At 39.1% G+C, this 22,932-nt stretch overlaps 1 protein-coding gene and 1 pseudogene across 2 annotated transcripts; one reads left to right on the top strand and one right to left on the bottom strand.

Moving 5' to 3' along the window:
- Positions 1-1,824: 1,824 nt before the first annotated feature.
- FBXL21 (F-box and leucine-rich repeat protein 21) lies at positions 1,825-14,450 on the bottom strand. 2 transcript variants are annotated; one of them, XM_006753533.2, is made up of 7 exons: positions 14,376-14,450; positions 11,650-11,705; positions 10,053-10,148; positions 7,273-7,639; positions 6,700-6,822; positions 3,208-3,379; positions 1,825-2,871 (listed from the first exon to the last, which is right to left on the bottom strand). In XM_006753533.2, exons 3-7 carry the CDS (start codon positions 10,133-10,135, stop codon positions 2,228-2,230), a joined length of 1,389 nt encoding a protein of 462 aa, XP_006753596.1. In that variant the 5' UTR covers positions 10,136-10,148; positions 11,650-11,705; positions 14,376-14,450; the 3' UTR covers positions 1,825-2,227. The 2 variants fall into 2 exon arrangements, with proteins under 2 accessions (XP_006753596.1, XP_015418937.1); XM_015563451.1 differs by lacking the exon at positions 14,376-14,450 and having other exon boundaries at positions 11,650-11,843.
- A 3,780-nt stretch (positions 14,451-18,230) lies between these two features.
- Positions 18,231-19,203, top strand: LOC102751456 (annotated as a pseudogene).
- The last annotated feature ends 3,729 nt before the right edge of the window (positions 19,204-22,932 follow it).

A 22,932-nucleotide genomic window follows, 5' to 3' on the forward strand; every position in this document is an offset into this window, starting at 1 on the left:
GCCAGCTTCCGACAACGTCAGAGCCAAATCCAGCAAGGTCCACAATCCGCAGACACAAAGCGTGAACCCACATCGTATAACAGGTGGCACGACATGATCGGGGTTGAGCCTCACAGTCAGCTAGCCCAAGGGCTGAGCCCACCCACAAACAGCAATCAAGACCTAATTACAACAGGAGGGCCCACATTACCCACACAAGAGGCATTCCGAGAGCACCCAGCTCAGAAGATCAAGGAGACTATACCACTAGGTCTCACAAGACATTACAGAAGGCCACCCCATCAGGACTGGGAGTCGTAGTAGTTCCATCCAATACACAGAAATGAACACAAAGAAACAGCAAAAATGGGGAAACAAACAGGCCCCAAATGAAAGAACAGGAGGACTCTTCAGAAAAGGAGCTAAATAAAATGAAGGCAAAACAATGTCTCAGAAACAGACTACATACAAAGTAATGGTTTAAGAATACTCAACAGCATGAAATAGGACATAGAAATCATGAAAAAAGAAAAAAAAACCCCAACCAGAAATGAAAAACAACGTATCTGAAATAAAGAATACACTGGAAGGAATAAACTATAGGTTCTGGGAAGCAGAGGATTAAATCAGCAAATTAGAAGACAAGGTGGGAAAAAGTCAGTCTATCAAAGCAGCAAATCTAATGATGATCAAAATAAACTAATGAACAAAATGGGACCAGAGGCATGGATACATGGAACAGACTGACAGATCTTAGAGGGGAGAGGGGTAGGGGGACTGGAAGAGATGAACTGAAGAACATATACCATATATGCATAACTCATGGACACAGACAATAATGTGGAGAAGGCAGTGGGGGGGGGGGGAATGGGGGATATCTATAATAATCTTAAAAATAAAATATTTTCCTGAATATTTCAAAATATTCAAAACTGGAAAATAATAAACATATTTCTAATTTCCTTTTTAATTTTATTTCTGAGAATTAAATTTAAGATTTGGGTGGGAACAAGTTTGAAAAAGAAAGTACATAAGTAAAATGTACTGAGTGCCTGTTATGGTGCTAAATATTATGCTAGACGCTGGGGACACAACAGTGAATAAAACCCAATAGTGATCTTACACTGTGAAATAGAATAAGCAGATAATCATACAAGGAAATGGCAAGTTACAATAGTGATACGCACCACATGGAAAGCCACAGAGTGCTGAGAGTCATGACTTCCCTGAGGAAAAGACATCTAAAGGAAAGATGTGAGGGAGCAAAGAGAGTAATCAAAGTAGAAAGAATTATATGAACCGATGCCTTCTGACTAAAGGGTGCATGGCAGTCTTAAGGACCTGAAAGAGAATGGGAGCAGAAGGGCCAGGGGCAGTTTGGTGGGGAGAAAATGAGAGCAAAGTATGAAGAAGCCAGGTCTTATAGTATCTTGTGGGTCATTTTAAAGGTATATCTTTATCCTAAAGTTCATACATAGCCAGGAAGGAGTTTTGCTGTGTTACTGATTAAATTATAAGATCACTGTGCAAAGGACTTGGCATCATTTCAGATACATAGTAATAGATCAGTAAACACTGATTCCCTCCCAGACACTCTGCAAAATTTACCTTTTTAATTCAGTCGTGTTTTTAATCAATTAACACAGTATCTTCATAAAATGAATATTATTTCACTTTAGTTTATTATCAATTTTCTCCCAAGTTAATGTAATAAAGTAGAATTCCAAGTGTATTGGAAATTAAAAGTTGTTTATTAAATCATAATATGATCTTACATAGTACTAAAATTGAAGTATAATTAAGTCAGCCTCTATATCTATATTTTGATTTTATTGTTTTTAATACTAAATATTTTATAAAATATATTAAAATTAATATGAAACAAAAACAACTAAAATAATATAAAGTTGTAACTGGCATAATTTAAGGGAGCCTAAGCTCAATATTATAAATTTAGCAAGGTAAAATATTCCTTCAAGGAAGGCTAAGAAGCTTATCTAGAAACTGTAGTTTTTAGCATACCCACTAACCACAACACAATCTCTGTGCCCTTTTACTAAAATTTCTGGCTTCTCAAATTTCTTGTACTTTTTCTAATGTTTCTGCTGCAACCTATTAAGACAATTTACAAATGATGAAGTATTTTACCTAAAATATTTTAGCAATGCATCTTAAAATTTACATTTGCATAGACTGAAAGAAGCTCGTCTTACTTATTAAAAACTAGTTAAGAATCTTTGGTAGTCAATTACCAGATGGGCATGACCTCAGGGAACCATATTCTTCCCAGGTGTTTGGAGACTTCAGTGTGAATTTCATCAAGGCTGTAATTGTCATCAGAGATCAAAACTTCCTCCATTATAGATAGCTGGGTTAGCCTTCTCCCACATAGTCTTACAAACTCAATGAATGCACTGCAGTTAACTTCACATTCACTGAGGCCCAAGGCTGTTAAGTTTTTACAGTGTTTAGCAATACAAATAAGTTCATCATCAAGAGTCTGAAGGCCATTGGCACATACCACTAACTCAACTAGTCGTGGACAGTTGAGACCGACCCGTCCTAGAACTGCTTTGCTTACTGAACGACCAAAATAAAGGTGAGTGACAGGGGTTTCTTCTTTGAAGAATGTCTCAAATTCCTCTTCATATAAAAAGAAGTACATAACGATATTAACTCCAGGGGAGTGTTTAATAAGTGCATCCCAACTTTGTTTTTTAATAGAACAAAACTCAATTTGTCCAGGATTTTCACTCACAACATCAATGCGAAGATGCTCAAAGTTAACATGAGTCTCACTTGAAAGTGCCAGGAGAAGTTCATCACTTAGCATGTAATAATTCAATGCCAGTTCTCTAAGGCCTTGACAATGATCAGCTACACAAAGGATTCCTGTGGGAAATGGGGAAACATTCTTAAGAACGAAGATCATACTAACATTTTTGTCAATTTACATTTGTTATTAGTCATTATTTACTAAAATATCCAAGATACACACACACACACACACACACACACAAACACATACACACATTTATTATATATATATATAATTACAATACTCTTAGGAGAGGCAATTCAAGCTATCTCTAGCTTACAGATTAAAATTTCTTTTATAAAAGTTTAATAAATTATGTTTCAGAAGCATGTAGTTTTCAATAAGAAATTGCATTGTTACTATTACTATAAAAAACATCACGCAAGCTTAAAAATATATATATAACCCACCATCAGATGAAACATGAGGACAGCTACTCATTTTTAGGAGTCTTAGAGTATCACTGTTATTGGCCACGAGAATCTTCAGCGAGGGGTCATCCACGGGCGTGCCTTCGATTTTGACCGAGGACAATGATTTTGAGTTGACAAAAATAACTGTAAGTGCTGACACAAAATGCGACTTGCACAGCAATAAGAAAAAAAATTATGAAAACATTATTTAAAGATCTACCGCTTCAATCAAATAATTCATTAAAACTATTATATCAACATATGCTAATAATAGCATAGGTAAAGGCATCAACATATGACTGTTTTTCATAATACCATTAGCCAATAAAAGATATTTTTATAACAAAGTGTAGTTTTTTAAATACTTTTATAATTCATAAATGGAACGGAGAGAAAGGAAAAAGTTTCAAAGATTTCATAAATACGTCTTTTAATTATTTCAATCTTCAGGATTTAGTTTTCAATATTAAAAGGATATAATTATGTACATTATAGTCTGGCAGCCAAATCTAGTCCACAGTCTGTTATTGTATAGCTTATGTGTTAAGAATGGTTTTTACATTTTTAAATAATTGCAAAAAATGTTTTGAAGGTTATTTCATGACATGTGAAAATTGCATGAAACTCTTTCAGTGTCCATAACTAGCTACTGTAACACAGCCATGCTACTTCCAGTATGTATTGTGTACGTTGGCTTTCACCCTTGCTAGATACGTAGAGTTGATAGCACTGCAGCAGTAGGGTTGTAGTAAGACTGTGTGAGCCTAAAATATTTATTACCTGTACCTGTTCAACCCTTGCCCTAGAAGAAATATAATTCTTATCTGGTTTATTCACGCCTATATATCCAGCACCTAAAATAGTATCGGGCACATCGTAGAAGGTCAACAAATATTTGTTGATGAATAAATGAATAAATGATGCCATTCTTTAGGGATATGCTCTTTGCTGGCAAATTAAAAGTATGTTTTGTAACTTTCTGTTTTGAATATTGACAAACTCAAACTTATTTATAGGTTGAGCTCAAAAAGGGTATAGTTTACAAGTTTTCAGAACTAGTGTTTTTGGGCATGGGTAAAAAGTCTGGAAGCCATATCCAGGCATGATCACTTTTCCTTTTTCAAAATCTATTTGGATTTATCAACGGCTCTATTGTCCCTTTTAGAATGATCAAATTGGTTGTAAATCATAATTTATTTTTAAGAAAACTTATTGACTTATACAAATTAAGTGATTTACAAATTTTTAAACAGCGGATGACTAGACCTCTTTGCAAAATTTGATGATGCCAAAAATTGTTAGGAAACATAAATAAGGAACTCCTTTTCGTTAAGAAATATAAGGTTTTTTTCCCCCTTTTAATCAACTCTCAGTGGACTCTTTCAGTCCTGACACGGTTAAGTATTAGAGTACAGGTTCCCCGTTTTTCAAAAGTCTGCTTTACACCACTTCCCTTTTACAAGAGACCTACATTAGTACCTGTTTTCACGAACCGAAAGAAACCCGGAGTATTTCACTGATACGAAAAAAGGCAACAAGCAGAAGCAATGCTCACATCTGATGGGCAGCGAGTCGCAGAGGCAGCCATGGCCCTGCCAAGCTCCTTCTCCCGGAGCCACACAGCATCTCAGCACCCAGCTGCCACAGCGCTGCCCTGTGTCTGTGAGCATCTGTGCTTCATTTTAACGTGTTTTGTGCATCCGTTAGTAAGATGCCTCCTGAGGTAATAGCTTCTTCACTTTATGCCATTTTGGCTTAAAAAAAAGATTTTAAAGGGAAGCTCTGCTTTTGGATAGCAGGGAAGCCTGTACAAATTTATTATAGTAACAATATATTCTTACAGCACTTTTTATGTCTAGCAAAATGCTGCACTTTTCTCTTATTTTCCCTTAGTTTACAGATGAAAAACTGAGGCTTAGAGAGATCCACAACCCCCGTAGAAGCCACAGAGCTCATTTTACTATGGAGGCAGAGCTTGACATTTCACTATAGAGGCAGAGCCTGCTCATGGCCGCGGCCTCTCTCCGGTGTCGGCATCAGCTTATCTAGAAGCTGGCTCTTAAAGCTAATGTGTAACATGAGAGACAGCTTAGAATTTAAGAATTTTAGGCTCATCTGATCCATAGTTTATAAACAAGAAAATAACTATTTAGAAGTAATACATTTTCATCTGATTAATTGTATTACTCTAATCCCCAAATGACCCATTTTTCCCCCAGCACATCTCTTAAAAAGATAAACAAGCTAGCAGAAATGCTTGCTAAGAGAGCCATGACCTAGTTTATGAGGGAGAAGATGTTACTATTCCTCTATCCTCTTCTACAGGAAAGTTTCCATTAGCCCGTTTTACTGACAACCATAATTTAGTGCTCATTGTGTAGCAGGCACTACCCTAAGTCTGGGTTTATCATGGTAAACACATTAGAATCTCCGCCTTCAAGAGTTTATGACTTTGTCTGGGGAAAAGAGAATAAACATGCTAAATAAGTACGGTATTTCCAAGTACTGACGAATGATACAAAAACACTAAAATGGTATAATAGAGAGTAGCTGGAGGATCGGGTGTTTTAGCAAGTGGTAGAGGAAGGCCTCTGAAAAGATGGCATTCAAGCTGAAGAAAAGACAGTCACTGTGTTTTTGTGGCAGAGACTGCTGGTTGCTTCTAACCACGATTCATCCTTTCTTCTTTGGTAATCTAGTCCCAACATTTAGCTGGACACATTGCCACCCAGCAAAAGACTCTCCTAGCCTCCCAGAAACCTGGTGTGGCCGGCCGTTGGGCTAAATCCCGGCCTAGGAGACGAACAGAAGCATCATGCGATACTGTGGCTAGTCTCCCTGCAAAGGAGAAGGCATACCCTCCTCCCACCTTGCTCCCATCAGCTGTCTAGAATAAGGACGAGATGGCTGCGGCTCAGAAAGCCGTCTTCGACATTGAAAACGAAGAAATGCCTTGGAGAGAATGGACTGCCTGGAGGAAGCCTGGTTCCGAACAACTTCATACCAGCTATGGACTGTCTCACTAGGCGTTTAACGTAAGAGAAATAAACTTCAGTCATGTGTTTTAAGCCACGGTTGTTTTGGAGTGTCTACTACATAGATTCAAACATCATCCTAACAAATGTAGTTTATTTAGTCAGATATTATACTGTTCCACCTCCAAAGAGAGACTCCAGAGTGACAGGGAAGACACCCATTTGCTGGCCCTCCGTGCCCTTTATTCAAAGTAACTAAGTAAAGGAGCACTTGAAAATCGTATCGTTAACTTTATATTAATGATATTTAGTGGGGAAACAATGACTACAATATACCTAAAGAATGAAACCATGAATAAGCTATTTCAGCAAAAATAAGTGCTAGTCAACAAAAAATTGCTTTAAATAATTCTTTGAATACAAGTAGAATATTGTCTGTTTTTAGGAAAAGAATCCTTTCTGCCAGTTTGGCAAGAATTTTAGTATATCCTACAAAAGAGCATAGCATCTTTACCTTTGACATGTTCATAAAACTTGGCTTGGCTGTTGAAATCAAGCCCAAGGTCCGGATAGAACAATTTACCAGCTGAGAAAGTATATTACAGGCAGTTTCTGCTGACTCAGTACTACCGTCAACCTAAAAAGACAGCTTAAATCTTAATCTCATGAAGGTCAAACTTATTAGAAAGTTACGGACAAATACTTATTTAACAGAATTCATTTGCAAAATTGTATTTAGGTTTTGAGCTATAAAGTAAATTAGTATTTTTTCTTCATACAAAATGTCTCATAAAAAAGTAAGGAAAAGAGATTTTGGAAAATTAACTTTCTAAGCACTTCATACTTTCAAATCTTTTACAATGACCTGAATTTTAATAATAGCACACAGGTGAAGGAAACTGAAGTTTAAGTTATTCGATTATAGCTCAAGTTCTACATCTCAATCTATGCAAATAACTACAGAAAAACAGGAAATAGTTTGAGATAAAATTCTGCAAAATTCACTCACTGCTTAACATAAGAATCTAGGTATTAAAAATATTGGTAAAATATGCCATGGTTTCGATGTAATGCTTATTTTTCTTACCTTAAAGCTGACAAACTGGAGATGGGTAGCATGCTTTTTAATAATCTGCTGAATGAGATCAGGATGAGTGGACTTAAAATATGAAGTAGCCGGCTGATTCAGTTCAAATTCAAACTTTCTCCAAAGGTCAGGAATATGAAAAACTTCATTCCATCTCCTACAGACGGAAGATGCCCGGGCCCGATCTATTAAAGGAAGATACTGAAAAATGTGTAACACTACATGAAGAGGCAAACTCTCCCAGTCTGGAAGAGCAGTGTACATAGGAGTCTGGTTGAGAGAAGAGTAGAATTCAAGTTTTGACTGTTTCATTGCTGGTGACGACTGGACAATTTTATTCACAACAGAGAAACTGCGCCTCTTCATTCTGTAAACATTAAAAAGTATGACGTGATCATTCCTCCACATTCCGATTATGTGTTTGTGCTCTAATTGTATAGCATAACAGTTTAAAACAGTGAAAAACAGTTTAAGACTATTTTAAAAGTAATCTTCCATTTTTATGAATTGATGAGTACTGCTATCTGCTGAGGGTACAGAGATCAATAAGAGGGAACCTGTTCTCAGAGGGCTGTGGCCAAATGGTAAAATGCTGTGATAAATGCCGTCACTGAAACTGGAACAAGTAGCAAGGCAAGGCTACACATTTGAGTTTGTATGTGGGAGAGGGTCACTGGGGAGGCCTCAAAGTGGAAATGTTCGAGAAAACTGTGTATGTCCTAGGTGTATTCCTAGTCAGTTATTGTGTTCTTATTATCTCCTACACAGAAGGATGCATCACATCGCAATTGTGCTAAGAACTCCTGGGAGAACTAGGGAATAGTAAAACACAATTAAAAGTATAGGTCTCGCCCTAACTGGTTTGGCTCAGTGGATACAGCGTCGGCCTGCGGACTCAAGGGTCCCAGGTTCGATTCCGGTCAAGGGCATGTACCTTGGTTGCAGGCACATCCCCAGTTAGGGGGTATGCAGGAGGCAGCTGATCAATGTTTCTCTCTCATTGATGTTTCTGACTCTCTATCCCTCTCCCTTCCTCTCTGTAAAAAATAAATAAAATATATATTAAAAAAAAGCATAGGTCTCAATGAGTCCCACCACTGCCACTTACTAACCATGTGATCTTGTCTGAGAAAATTAAGTTAAGCCTCAGTCTCCTCATCTGAAAAGCAGGGAGAACAACAGTACCAAGGTGTAAGGTTGTTGTGAGAATTAAAGCATACTTAAGTGCCAACACATAGTAAGTGCTCAATACATGTTGCAGTTGTTATTTTAAATTGTCCAATGCATTTTTCTGAACCAATTTCATTAAGTTGAAGCACAATTCTAATAAAAAGTCAAATGATCTGTTATAATTTTCAGGTGATACCCAGGACACAAAAGCTCTAGAGAAACTGGCATTGGCAGGGGCAAAGTCTGTGTAAGCAACACACCCATTTCCCGCCAATGAAAAATAACAAAGGGAAGAGCATTCTTCTCCAACAGAAAGAAATGATAAATCTCTAGGTATTAGTCAGCCTGAAATACAACTAAGTTGCAATAAATTTCAGGTCCAGATATACCCAAGTATATTGGGTTATCTTGTACATGTTCTTACATAAAAATATGAAGTATTTTACGTATATAATCATTTGAGAGGCAAAATAATGGTAAGAGTACTTTTGAACATTAACTGTGGTTGACTATGCAGTTCTCTTTTCACCCTTGATTGCCAGAAATGTATATGTGGAAGAGTCAGTGCCATAATTAAAACATACCTTTAAATCTAATGAAATAGTTACTTAATATATAAATATCTCTGTCTTGTGAGTCACTCTGTCTGATGGGAAACATTTCTTAATCACAACATAGAGTTGGATCCCAGAAGCAGGGCTGACCTAGTCACTGAACAAAATGAAAAGTCATCTTTCAAGTTTGGAAAACTGAAATGGAAAGCAAAAATCGTCGCAAAAAAAAAAAAAAAAAAAAAAAACAGCTGCAAAGCTATGTGTTTAAAGCATCAGGCAAAAGTGCTACCACATACATTTTAATCTGACTAAAATCAAATGCATGATGGAGAACTGGCCCAACAATACAATGCAGAATATATGAAACTGCTGACATCAATAATTCAAAGCATATGCTATTTGAAAGGCCTGCCCTATTCTTTAATGCTCATTTCCTAAAATAACATATGATTGCCTGGGGAAGGTAAAGGAACCAACACTGAATTCTAAACCCTAACGTAGAGCACATTTATCAACATTCTGTTTGTGACTGTTTTATTTGGTAGCCTATAGAATAGATAAAATTTCACTAAGGTATTACCAAAAAGTCATCTTTAATACATTTCCTCACTAGCAAAGCAATGAAGCCAAAAATAAAACAGACTTTTTCAAAATGCCAGGTTTAAAAAAATCACCTTGCAACTCTAGACAAAGCAATTGTGCTATATATTAAACCTGACCGTGTATAATATGAATTGATTGCTAAAATTGCTTATTTAGTAAAATCATTAAATTGCCAATTCACTGATAGAATTACCATAACTAAAGGATATTATGTACCAAAAATAACATTTACATTTTATTTTTTCTTGTGTACATTAGTTTTCAGAGCATAAAACTCATCCACAAACTATAAATGTCATATAAAATAATTTGACAATGTCAGTAAACTACATTTTAGAATGCAAAACAAATTGATCTTTCTTAGCCTGAAAATACTATGTAAATTCCAGCCTAAACATGTATGGTCATTTTTAGAAATCGATCATTTATTTTTCAAATGACCAATTTTCTTACCTAAAGAAGGCTTGCAGGTTACAGTTCATTTGGGATGAATGAAATGCAGTAACTGCTGCCCTGGGGTACTCACCAACATCCATTTGATTTCACTTCCTAAGCTGGCAAAATACCACAAAAACACATTCATCAGAATGTATAAATAGAAGTCCAATGATTTTGATGCTTAGGATATTTATATATCATTGTATATATTGCAAGTTTTTGTTAGAAAATTATTGATTACAAACTATTTTCTTTTTCTACTCAGAAGGAAGCCTGCCCATTAAAAAAAATCAAAAACAAAAACCAAAAACCACCAGCCTGGTTAGTGGAAATATTGCAACACTTGCCAGGAATTACACTTGAAGCCCTACTAAAATAGAAGGTAGTAGATTAGACAGTCAAATGGCTTTGAAATTCACATTTTAATGGATATGTATGGAACAATACCACAAAAAATTTAAGGTAGTCCATAATTACATTTATTTCTTAATAGGCTGCATAAATTGTTCAGTTCTGGTTATAGCAGCAATAATACCACTACAACAGTGATAATTAAATAAGCAGATGTAACTTTTATTACTTACTGTTCACATATAAATATGGGTTGACAAGTTTGCTATTAACAGAACATATGCTTCTGTGATTTTTAAATTTTTCAGTGGTGTTGATAGATATAATTGATTTATTCTTAATTCATTCATTCATATTCTCTTTGAGGTTTGGCCAATTTTAGGCACAGCGACTTGTTAGAGTTAAGAGCAGTTTTATGGACATGGAAGAATAATGACTATTCTACACCATGACAAAACTCACTGCCTGGGCATCATGAATAAATGTCACAAAGTAAAAAAAACAAATAAATAAATGCATCCTATTACTTATGTGAGCCAGATTAAACTACACCGGGGAGACGGAGGAAACAACCTATTACGCAACTAAAAACTTCTCTTCAATCTCTAACACCTGCCAGCTCTCAGCCTCTCTCTGAATCCTATTCCTAAAATAGAGCTTTGGAAGGCAGAATGGGAGAACATATTAGACACCAGTTTCCACAATTTGATTTCCCCCACTACCATCTGCTCTATTATCTAAGTCATTATTTTTCAGGCAATAGAATGGTAGGCTCTCTGTGCTTTTCATTCCAATCCAGAAACAGGCAGAAAGGAGCTATCGGGCTCACAGTGAAAGGAACACCACAAATAAGAGAAAGACAAATCGATTGTATTCCCCTAAGCCAGTGGTCGGTAAACTGCGGCCCCTTGAGTGTGGCTCTTCCACAAAATACCACGTGCCGGCGCGCACGTACAGTGCGATTGAAACTTCGTGGCCACATTCAAGGGGCCAAAGAGCTGCATGTGGCTCGCGAGCCACAGTTTGCCGACCACTGCCCTAAGCTGATGACACAATTTTATTTACTGCAGAAACTTTTCTATTGAGTTCTCAATCTGGTTGCTTTTGTGTTTTCAGGCCATTCTTTATGCTAGAAAATAATAAAGTAATCTGGTAATGGTATATATAGTAAATCACTACCTAAGACCCATAAGAAGACTGTATGCAAGTACCTATCTCAAATCAGTTCACTGGAGTTTTCAGGATGAGATGAGCTACGTACCTGGTTGCTGAAGGAACTTGATTGCTGCTTCAGAGTCACTATTGGGACCTGGGAGGCTGGTAGAAGACAAAACCAGAATACAGTAGGTCCTCGAGTTATGTCGGAGATCCGCTCCTACGCGACGCAACGCGATTTTCACCGAAAGTCGGAACCCACCTACATAAGCACCTAGGGCACTCACATGGAGCACAGACACAGCAGTAGTGAAGTGACACAGTAAAAATAAATGAAAAGATAACAATTCCTGACCTTTACTCGTGGTAAGTAAATAATAAAAAACATCAAGCACAGATGTACATACGTCGAAATGATGGAACTTTTTTATATATAAATACTGTAAATGGGAGATGGCGACGTAACCACAAAACGACGTACGTCGAGTCTGACATAATCCGAGGACTGCCTGTACAGGATCCCATCAAGTGACAAGCCATACTTCCAAAAAGGGAGAGATGAGCAAGCTTGATCTTTAGCACAATTCTGGAGTACAAAACAGGTTTATTAGCATTGGGGAGCGTGTAATGATGACTCAAAGTCGAGGCTTCAGTAACCACCCTAACCCAATTTTCTTTTTTGATATGTTTACTAATTTGGTGGATCAGGTGGCCATGTGACTCAGATCCTCTAAAAGTAAGAAATCTCCCACAGTATGTATGTATGCATATAGATAGATATAGAAGTAGATATATAGATATCAGAGAGGAAGGGGGGAGGGAGGAAGAGAGAGACAGAAAGAGAGAGAGAGAGAGAGAGAGAGAGAGAGAGAGAGAGAGAGAGAGAGAGAGAGAGAGAGAGAGAGAGAGAGAGAGAGAGAGAGAGAGAGAGAGAGAGAGAGAGAGAGAGAGAGAGAGAATGAGAGAGAATCACTGATTGCTTGCCTCCTGCACACCCTTACTGGGGATCAAGCCCACAACTCAGGAATGTGCACTGATGGTGAATTGAACTATGACCGCCTGGTTCATAGGTAGATGCTCAACCACTGAGCCATGCTGGCCAGGCTCCCACAGTATTCTTGAGGGAAAGATAGTCAAAGACGTTAGGAGAAAGACTGAAAACACCCAAGGCCAAGCTAGTGGCAGCCATGGAAGCAACTATCTTCTGCATCTCCCCAGGTTCTTCCAACTTGGTTAAATGAATACACAGAAAGGACTTTTAGGTTCCAACTTTTCAATTATCACAACACTAGAAATGCTGTATAAATACTACAGATAATAAACATTCAAAATTATCTAAAAGGCTAGACAAATCTGTTAGAAGCAGCAGATGAAAATGAAGAGGAATTAGCAGATGTCCTTTAAGTTACTTTCTAAAGTGGCGCACTGTCAAGTCCGATTGCTGTCACCAGGTTGATGGTCTCTGTTATGGGGTCTGAAGTCCCAGTTATTGGTACAATGACAGGGGAGATGTGGCCTGGACAGGAAAACTGAAATTTTGTTCCAAAAATACAGCTCTAAAACACATAGCGTTCTAACACACCTCCTCCCACTAAATAAAACCCAAGCAGAGAACAAAACTCAATTTTTTAGGAATGTTGTCAAAAATATTTACGTTCTTTGCAGCCCACATCACCTCTAAGTTGCCTTCTAAATCTAAAATCTACATGGAAAAAAAAAAGTCCCAGTCAAATGATAATATCATCAAGGTTTCAACAAGACAAAAGATAAGTATTTATGTCAAATAAATCTTTCCTAAAGCAGTGATTGCCAGCTATTTGGTGTTCTCACTTTTTATCAGTGATTTAGCAATTCTCTATACCCTCAAAAGTCTCTGCGATATTAAGAAATTTTTATTTTTTAAATCCTTTAATCTTAGAATAGGTATGTTTGCTTTCATATGAAAAACTGAGGTTTTGAAAATATATATCGGTTCAAAACACCTTTTGAGATGCAAAGAAGAGTTATGCAGAAAGTGAATTGGGCAATGTGTTAAAGTCCCTGAATGGCAGCTGTTTCCACCTTCTCCGGACTCTGAATGCCCAGGCTCTGGACAGGAAGCCTCTAAATGGGGAGTCCCCACCCCTTAGAGAAGGTAGACTAAGGGATCTGACAATTAGCGCAAACCATTCAGGAAAGCATTTTGCAACATTTTTTCTGAAAGAAAATAATCCTAATTTAGTCTACTTCATATTTTGGAGAACATTTCTGGACACAGTACATCTTAAAGGGTATAGACTCTTCCAACTCACAGGCAAGCCTGCATCTATTTTCCTCTTGGACATGTATTTCTCTGGGGCGAGTATAAACTCTCTTACCCGATCGTCCTGCAAACTAGAGCACTTGGAGGGGTCGCGCTAAAGCCACAGCGAGTCTCAGTTATCCCTCATCCAGCAACGACACGGGCTCCAAACATCACCTGATGCGCGTCTGAGAGAGGGGTTAGGGTGCAATCTTTTCCGAGCTTACCCTCCAAAGATAAGCAAAATGATCGAATCCAGGGACCGCGGGGACCCGTGCTCACCCCGCAGAAAAAAACAACCCGGAGGAAACAAGAACAGAACTGAGGCTGTAAAACGCCACCGACCACCAGACCTCAGGGCAAATCAGATGCAGGGGGTGGGGAGTTTGCAAGGCGGTCTTGGTCTCCAGCCGGGGCGATGGGGTCGCTCCTCGGGTCTCCTCCCCACCTCACGCCTCGGGCCGCTAAGGATACCAGGTCACGCCTCCTAGTTCCCGGTCAGCCGGGGCGCATACCTCCAAGTCCACCTCAACCCCAGAAGGAAGTGCTACCTTAATACCACGTGTGTTTCTGCTTCTGCCAAACGTCCGAAGGCCGAGCTGCGGCGGCGGGAGCCGGCACTCCGGTCCGAGCTCAGAGTGACTGCCAGCGGCGGGCAGTGTTCCTTGGCGTCCCCCAGCCCCGCCCACAGCCCCGCCCACGGCCCGCCACGCATGCGCACAGCTCCATTTTTCGCGGAGTCCGGGGCACAAATGCTCACACCTGCTCAGGAGTCCCCTGGGCGGCCCCTAGTGGGTGAGTGGAAGGATTTCTGCCTGTTGGTCTTCAACTAATTTCAACAACCTGCCAAGTAAAACAGATGGCCAACTTCTCCAAACGTTCATAAATTAACCGTTCTGGTTTCTAGAACTTAACCTCCCCAGAAAATGCACCCCTTTATTAATATATAAATGCTTTAAAGAAACTTTTAAAGATATCAAAAGTGATAACAGCTCAGCATTAAGTATGTATATATCACCTCCCTGTTCTGTGCCCATCTGTTGCTTGTCTTAACACACTCCTTTTGCAGAGCACAGGTTTTCTTCATGACAACATTCAGTTCACCAATTTGTTCTTTTATGGATTGTGATGCCAAATCTAAGAAATCTTTGCCTAAGACATGTTCACAACGATTTTCTCCTACATTGTTTGTAATTTTAGATGTTATATGTACGTGTAGATTCATTTAACTTTTGTGTATGGTTCAAGGCATGAATCAAAGTTCACTTTTTCTTAAAAATCCTCACCCGAGGATATTTTTTCCATTGATTTTTAGAGAGAGTGGAAGAGAGAGGGGAAGACAGAGTGAAATATCAATGTAAGAGAAACACATTGATTGTTTGCCTTCCGCACACACCTCGGACCAGGGCCTGGGTCAGGGGAGGAGCCTGCAACCAAGGTATGAGGTACCAGCCCTTGACCAAAATCAACGCAACGAAATGAATGCCTTTGGTCAGCAGGCCCAATGCTCTATCCACTGAGCCAAACCAGTCAGGGCAAACTTCACTTTTTTGGTAAATGTATATACAACTATTCTATCACCAGCTTTATATATATATATATTAAATATATCTTATTGATTTTTTACAGAGAGAAAGGGAGAGGGATAGAGACTTAGAAACCTCGATGAGAGAGAAACATCAATTCAGCTGCCTCCTGCACACTCCCTACTGGGGATGTGTCGGCAACCAAGGTACATGCCCTTGACCAGAACTGAACCTGAGACCCTTCAGTCCACAGGCCAATGCTCTATCCACTGAGCCAGACGGGTTAGGACTCTATCACGAGCTTTTGAAGAGACTGTTATTTTTCTCTGCTGAACTGCCTTTGCAGCTTTGTGGAAAATCAGTTGTCCTTGTATGTGTGGGTCTATTTTTAAATTCTCTATTCTGTTTGATTGATATACATTTTTTGAGGGACACCCTGGATATTTGATTTCAAACTCAGGAGCATACAATTATGCCAATAATATATATATTTTTAAGCATCTCTGTATAGTTCTTTTACAGGGAATGTCATTTTCATGCTTTGAGCAAATAGAGATTCTGGTTGTTAGAGTCAGGATAGTCTAGGTCAGCAGTTCTCAACCTGCGGGTCGAGATCCCTTTGGGGGTCGAACAACCCTTTCACAGGGGTCGCCTAAGACCATCGGAAAACACATATATAATTACATATTGTTTTTGTGATTCATCACTATGCTTTAATTATGCTCAATTTTTAACAATGAAGATACATCCTGCATATCAGATATTTACATTATGATTCATAACAGTAGCAAAATTACAGTTATGAAGTAGCAACGAAAATAATTTTATGTTTGGGGGTCACCACAACATGAGGAACTGTATTAAAGGGTCACGGCATTAGGAAGGTTGAGAACCACTGGTCTAGGTTGTGCTGCAATACCATTCTGCAAATTCCAGTGATTTAACACACACAGGTTTATTTCTCAGTCATACTACATTTCTGTCACAATTCAACTAGGTGCTCTGATCCCTGTTGCCTTCTCTCAGTTACTATATAGATATAGTTACTATATAAAAAGTTGTCAGTCTGTGACAGAGGGCAAGAGAAAGTGAGACACATACATTTCATCTTATGCTTCTAACCATATACCAATTCCATCCTCATTTCATTGGTCAAAGCTAATCAAAATGGCCACACCTAATTTTAAGTGGGTGAAACAATCCAATCTCACCATTCACCTGGAAGGAGAAACCTGGAATGTTTGGAAACAGTCATAATGACTGTCACATTAGTAAAACTGGGCAATCAAATTTTCACAAAAATTGTTATGTTATACTTCAGCTCTTTTTTTAATATTGTCTTATACTTCTGTTCTTTTAAAAAAATATTTTTAAGCATAAAAAAGGACTCACTTTCATAAAGTTTGAAGAGGGAAGTCCTCAAAACTGCAGTTACTTCTGACACCAACTGCAGATATTAGGGATCCTCAAGACTACGCTGATTCTAACAACAGTTGTAAGTTTGGGGATCTCCAAGATCACCCTCAGATTGTTTGATAACTCTCTAGAAGGACTCACAGAACTCACTGAAAGCTATTATATTGATGGTTATGCTTTATTATAGTGAAAGAATACAGCTTGAAGGCTGCCAAGGGAAGAGATGCATGGGACAGAGTCCAGGAAACCTCCACATGGGAGCTACCAGTTGTCAACTGCGAGTGGAGTCATGGACAGCACTAAATTCTCCCAGCAATAATGCATGACAATTTGGATGGAGTATTTCCAACTGGGGATGCTCACTGGGGATGTTCCCAGAATTTTTACCGGGGCTTGGTCATATGGACAAGGTTGGCTGCCTTTGTGGTTGACCTTGAGTCCTCAGTCCCCCGACAGGTCCAGCTGATAACTGTGTGACCCAAAGCCCCACCATAAGTCGTATTGCTAGAATGTTTGGTGTGGCTCAAAGCCCCACGTAAACAAAGACAGTCTGTCTTATCAGGCAGAGCATTCCAAGGTCTTAGACATCACACTGCAGGAGTTGAAGGCAAAGCTCAGACTTCTCTTTGGTTAAGGTTAGTTCTTTACTACACAGGGGTTAAATCATATTTGATTTAACATCATTTCAGAATGCCACAATTAAATTGTCTATGGATCCTATTTGAAAGAAAAATATATGTCAGTAATATTTACTGCCTAGTAAAAAGCATTTATTTTTGGCTTCTTACTAGGTAGCAAATGATGGGAAAAATCAATGCCATATTTGATTTAATATATAAACTATCTGCTTTCCAAAGAAAATTTTAGGTATATTTCCCCTTTTATACCTTGCATGTTACCAAACACATTACCTACATAAAAAGATACTCCAAGATTTGTTTTGTTATCATCTGTTCCATGAGAGCCCTACAATGAATTTAATTGAAGATTTATCCTGCTTTCCTTTAAAAATGTCAGTATTTAAATATATTTTTATTGATTTTTTACAGAGAGGAAGGGAGAGAGATAGAGAGTTAGAAACATCGATGAGAGAGAAACATCGATCAGCTGCCTCCTGCACATCTCCCACTGGGGATGTGCCCGCAACCCAGGTACATGCCCTTGACCGGAATCGAACCTGGGACCTTTCAGTCCATAGGCCGACGCTCTATCCACTGAGCCAAACCGGTTTCGGCGAAAAATGTCAGTATTTAATATTTAAAAAGGTATATGATCTATTTTCTAAATAGGTTAAGATTTTTTTTTTTGCCTATTCAAGAGATTTTTGAGATTCAGCCTTCACTTTTTTTTTTTTAGATTAAGCTTTCCCCTAATGAAATTAGTAAAAGAACTATTTGCTCTCTGCTCCTCCTGTTCAACAGACTGTGTCTTCCTGTGCAGTGCCAGCTGCAACCCTAAGATACAATGGTGAAGGTTGGAGTGAAAGGATTTGGATATATTGGGCACCTGGATAGTAGGGCTGCTTTTAACTCGGGCAAAGTGGATATTGTCACCATCAATAATCCTTTCATTGACATCAAGTACATGGCCTACATGTTTCAGTGTAATTTTACTAATGGCACATTCAAAGGCACAGTCCAGGCTGAGAACTAGGAGTCCATTTCCATCTTCCAGGCGCGAGATCACACCAACATCAAATGGGGTGAAACTAGTGCTGAATATGTTGTGGAGTCCACTGGTGTCTTCAGTGCCTTGGAGAAGGCTGGGGCTCACTTGGAGGGTGGAGCCAAGAGGGTCATCATCTCTGCTCCTTCTGCAGATGCCCCCATGTTTGTGATGGGTATGAGCCATGACATGTATGGCAACTCCTTCAAGATTATCAGCAATGCCACCAACTGCTTGGACCTCCCAGCCAAGGTGATCCATGACAACTTTGGCATCATGACCACAGTCCACACCATCACTGACACCCAGAAGACCACAGATGGGCCCTCTGGGAATCTGTGGCATGATGTCCAAGGGGCAGCCCAGAAAACCACCCCTGCTTCTGCTGGTGCTGCCAAGGCTGCCAGCAAGGTCTTCCCTGAGTTGAATACGAAGCTCACTGGCATAGCCTTACATATCCACATCCCAATGTGTTGGTTGTGGATCTAACCTGCCGCCTGGAGAAAGTTGACAAATATGATGACATCAAGAAGGTAGCAGGGATCAGAGGGCCCCTTCAAGGGCACCTTAGGTTGTACTGAGGACTAGGTTGTCTCCTGCGACTTTAATAGTGACAACCACTCCTTCATCTGTGATGCTGGGGCTGGCACTGCCCTCAATAACCACTTTGTCCAGCTCATTTCCTGGTAAGACAATGAATTTGGCTATAGTAACAGGGTGGTGGACTTTATGGTCTACATGGCCTCCAAGGAGTAAGAGCCCCCTGGACCACCAACCCCCGTGAGAGGAAGAGAGGCCCTCAGATGCTGAGGAATCCTGGCCCCAAATCAATCCCCAAACCACTGAGAATCTCCTGACCGCCACAGTTTTCATCTCAGGCCCCCTGAAGAAGAGGAGGGGCTTAGGAAGCCCTACTTTGTCTTGCACCATCAAGACAAGTTCACTGTACCCAGCTAAAATAAGTAAATAAAAAGGAACTATTTGACTTTACTAAAAAATTAAAGTTATGCATTTTAAAATCACAAATGCCAACTATTGTGTTTCTAAATGTGGAAAAACTTACTGCTGTTGGCACCATATTCAAACACAGTATGAAGTCCCCCATACACAGGGGAGATTATGAAATAAGCATTTCTAAATGGGTCAGGGTTAGTCATCACTGACAACATTGATTCGAAGCCATTACCCTGTTTTGAAGATTGAATAACGTCAAGGGGATTGCGTAGAGATTTTGTTACCATTATGTTCTATCTGATGTAAGATAGCCTTGTCTGGCACAGCCCCGTGGATCTGAACTTATATTATTTCTTAAAACAGAGAAGAAAAATGATTTTTAATCTGTTGCTTTTCACTTATGCTTTTCTAGTCAAAGTTTTATAGTGCAATGTCATTAAAATAAAATATAACATTGAATTGTGTTTCCTAACTTTGTAGATTACCTAGTTCTTAAAAGCTGTAACTCAAATAAAATAATTCTGCAAATACACTTTGTTTTAAAAGAAATTAACTTATTGCCATGTTTAAACATTTCATAGACATACGTTGTTAACTTAGAGATAATTTTCTTCAGTTGTTTTATTTATGAAAGGCAAGACCCTGTGTTATGATTGCCAGCCCAAGTTTAGGATCATTGAGAAAAACAGGGTCAGTCATTTAAAATTATTTAATAAAAGTAGGTTAGTAGGTCACAGCTGTCCTGATGATCCATCATTTTTAAGGGCATTTCAAAAAGTAGTCATTAGCAAATATGAAAATTTCTTAGACTTTTGGACCAAAAAAGAAAAATTTAACACTGAAATCATTTCTTAATAAAGAGCAATAAATACGTTCAAGTTACTAAGTTTTAATTTCCTTATTTATGGAAAGTTTCCCTATGTTAATTCCAAATCTTTGAAAAACGACATACCTTGAGATTGAAAATTAGGAAAGCAGTAGTTTAACTTACTGGACTTAGAAATCCAAAGGGAGTTTTCTTTATGATTATTAGTCATCAACTTAAGGAATATGCTGTATTGCCAGTCAGTAACACCGAGATCATAAAGTAGAACAATTGTCAGCGGAAATAGAAAAAACACTATAATATTTAATGGAGGTAATATTTAAAATGCCACATCATAGCAGTGGTCTGCCAGCAAACACACCAGTCAACTACCCAAACAGAAGTAGGGCAGCTCTTTGTTATAGATGATTGAGGCGACATTGGAAAAACAAGCTCAAAGACATCAGCAAGGCTTGCCAGTCGATGACAATGATAACCAATCCAGGACAAAGAACGGTGCAAAAATACAAACATCCATGCAACACAGCTAGGTACTCAGGACATTAATGTTCACTACAGCTCACATCACCGCCGAACATACACACACCTGCAGCAAGGTTCCTGGATGGAAGTGTTAATTACAGTTATTACAACAGCAGAAATTAACACAGAGCACAGCATGTCTGGTTTTTACATTTTCCTGTATGGACTCCATGTATTGAGTAAAATTATAAAGCTCAACATTTGAAGAGTTCCATCTTCAAATCTTTCCTGTGAGTCTTATTTGAGCCTTATGAAAAAAATGGGGTGAGGAATGCCAAACATCCTATATAATAAAAGCTTAATATGCAAATCACTATGATGTGCACTGACCACCAGGGGGCAGATGCTCAATGCAGGAGCTGCCTCCAGCCTGCAGGCCCCAGGCCAGCTAAGGCGGGTGCCAGTTGGGGGATGGCCTCCACCCCGTTACTCCTCTGGTCGCCCCACAGAGGCAGGGGGGGCAGAGCCAGCGAGTGGGTGGTGCCAGGCTGGCCAAGGCAGGTGCCAGTGAGGTCCCCCCAATCACCCCTCCGGTCGCCCCACAGATCAGTCCTGATCGTTGGCCAGGCCTATGGACCCTACCCATGGAGGAATTTCGTATACCTGGCCTCTAGTGTACAAATAAAAGTCTAAATAAAACCACTTTCCTGACCATATGCAAATCCAGCACTTGGAGTGGTGTGGGCTCTAAGATGGGCTTTCAGGAAAAGTCCAGACTTTTGAGAATACAGAAAGCTCTAGATTTAGGAGGAATGATTTTCTTTCTTTTTAAAAAAATATACTTTATTGATTTTTTACAGAGGGGAAGGGAAAGGGATAGAGAGTTAGAAACATCGATGAGAGAGAAACATCGATCAGCTGCCTCCTGCACATCTCCTACTGGGGATGTGCCCGCAACCCAGGTACATGCCCTTGACCGGAATCGAACCTGGGACCTTTCGGTCTGCAGGCTGATGCTCTATCCACTGAGCCAAACCGGTTTTGGCAGGAATGATTTTCTTACATAAGAAGGGAGCAGCTCTCATGTGTGAGAGTTGGAGCTATTTTCTTTCATGCTTTGTAGCCTATGTATTCAGTTTGGGTTGTGTCCTAGTAAAAGAGTATAGTTTAGATCCCCAAATGAACTACGTCCAGCAAGGCCAGGGGTGAACCTGATGAGGGGCAGTGAAGGATTAAAGAAGACAGGCAAGAGAATACAGGTAGGTTTCCTTGTGCCTGGATGAGGACACAGTGACACAGACTGTAAGCTGAAGCTTTATTTTATAGTCAGAGCACACAAAGCAAAACAAGGGGAGTAGTCAACATGTTTACAATGTTCTTGCAAGTTTTACATTGTTTTGGCAGCACTTGCTGCACCTGCCATAGCCCAGTAGCTACTTTGGAACACGAGAGGACTATAAGATCAAGCTTAATTATGCTAGGAGGACTCTGCCCTCCAAGCTGGGACTTGTTTGTGGCCCTGCCAGAGGTCAGTCTGAGGCTTGACCCGATAGCCGCTCCCTATACCCAAATCCTTGTTGACCATTTTTGTATGTGTGTGTGTGTGTGTGTGTGTGTGTGTGTGTGTATATATTTAAAGATGTTTACTTTTCAGAGAACACTTTGTCACTCATTTTTCTTTATCAACATCAATCAAACCTTCTTACCTTTAGGAAACTTTTCAAATCTCTGAAAGGAAATCACGACACCATCCACTATTGAATGAAGTGTGTTTCATTAAAAGCAAATTGCTGTTGAGTCATATCCTGAAAGTGAGTGGTTACTTTTAGCAGAATAATTGCACAGGTGCTTCAGAAGAGAACCCAGTCAAAATTGTTATATTGATGTATTTCCCTGTGTAACAGAGTTTTCATTTCCAATCCAGAAAAATTCACTAATATGAAACTTGTAGAATTATATGCGTAGGTTGCCATTTACAAGCAGTCAACTGCTTCACTGACTCCTGAATATAATTTAGTTGCATTTCCTTGTGTTAACTACCTGGAAAATTGGGTTAAAACATTAATTAATAAGTCACAGTGTTTCTTATACAACATTCATAGCATCCCTAGCACTTTTCCTAACTGTTCTCAGTATGAAGTTTTGACATTATCCACCCATAAAAGGTAATGGATCTGAGCAAAAGGTCCTTTTCACAAACCTCTATGTTCATGTTGACCAATGTCACCCCAAACAATTTAATAAATTTTTAAAAAAGTG

This window comes from Myotis davidii, unplaced genomic scaffold (assembly GCF_000327345.1).
Source record: "Myotis davidii unplaced genomic scaffold, ASM32734v1 scaffold471, whole genome shotgun sequence".
Taxonomy (NCBI): domain Eukaryota; kingdom Metazoa; phylum Chordata; class Mammalia; order Chiroptera; family Vespertilionidae; genus Myotis; species Myotis davidii.

What these genes read in the sequence shown, in the direction of transcription:
- FBXL21 (XM_006753533.2), bottom strand. Translation starts at nt 10,135, where the DNA reads ATGGATGTTGGTGAGTACCCCAGGGCAGCAGTTACTGCATTTCATTCA. An exon ending in TCCAGTTTGTCAGCTTTAAG is followed by an intron (nt 6,823 to 7,272) that starts GTAAGAAAAATA and finishes CTGTCTTTTTAG; the next exon opens with GTTGACGGTAGTACTGAGTC. An exon ending in TCCTCATGTTTCATCTGATG is followed by an intron (nt 2,872 to 3,207) that starts GTGGGTTATATA and finishes CATTTCCCACAG; the next exon opens with GAATCCTTTGTGTAGCTGAT.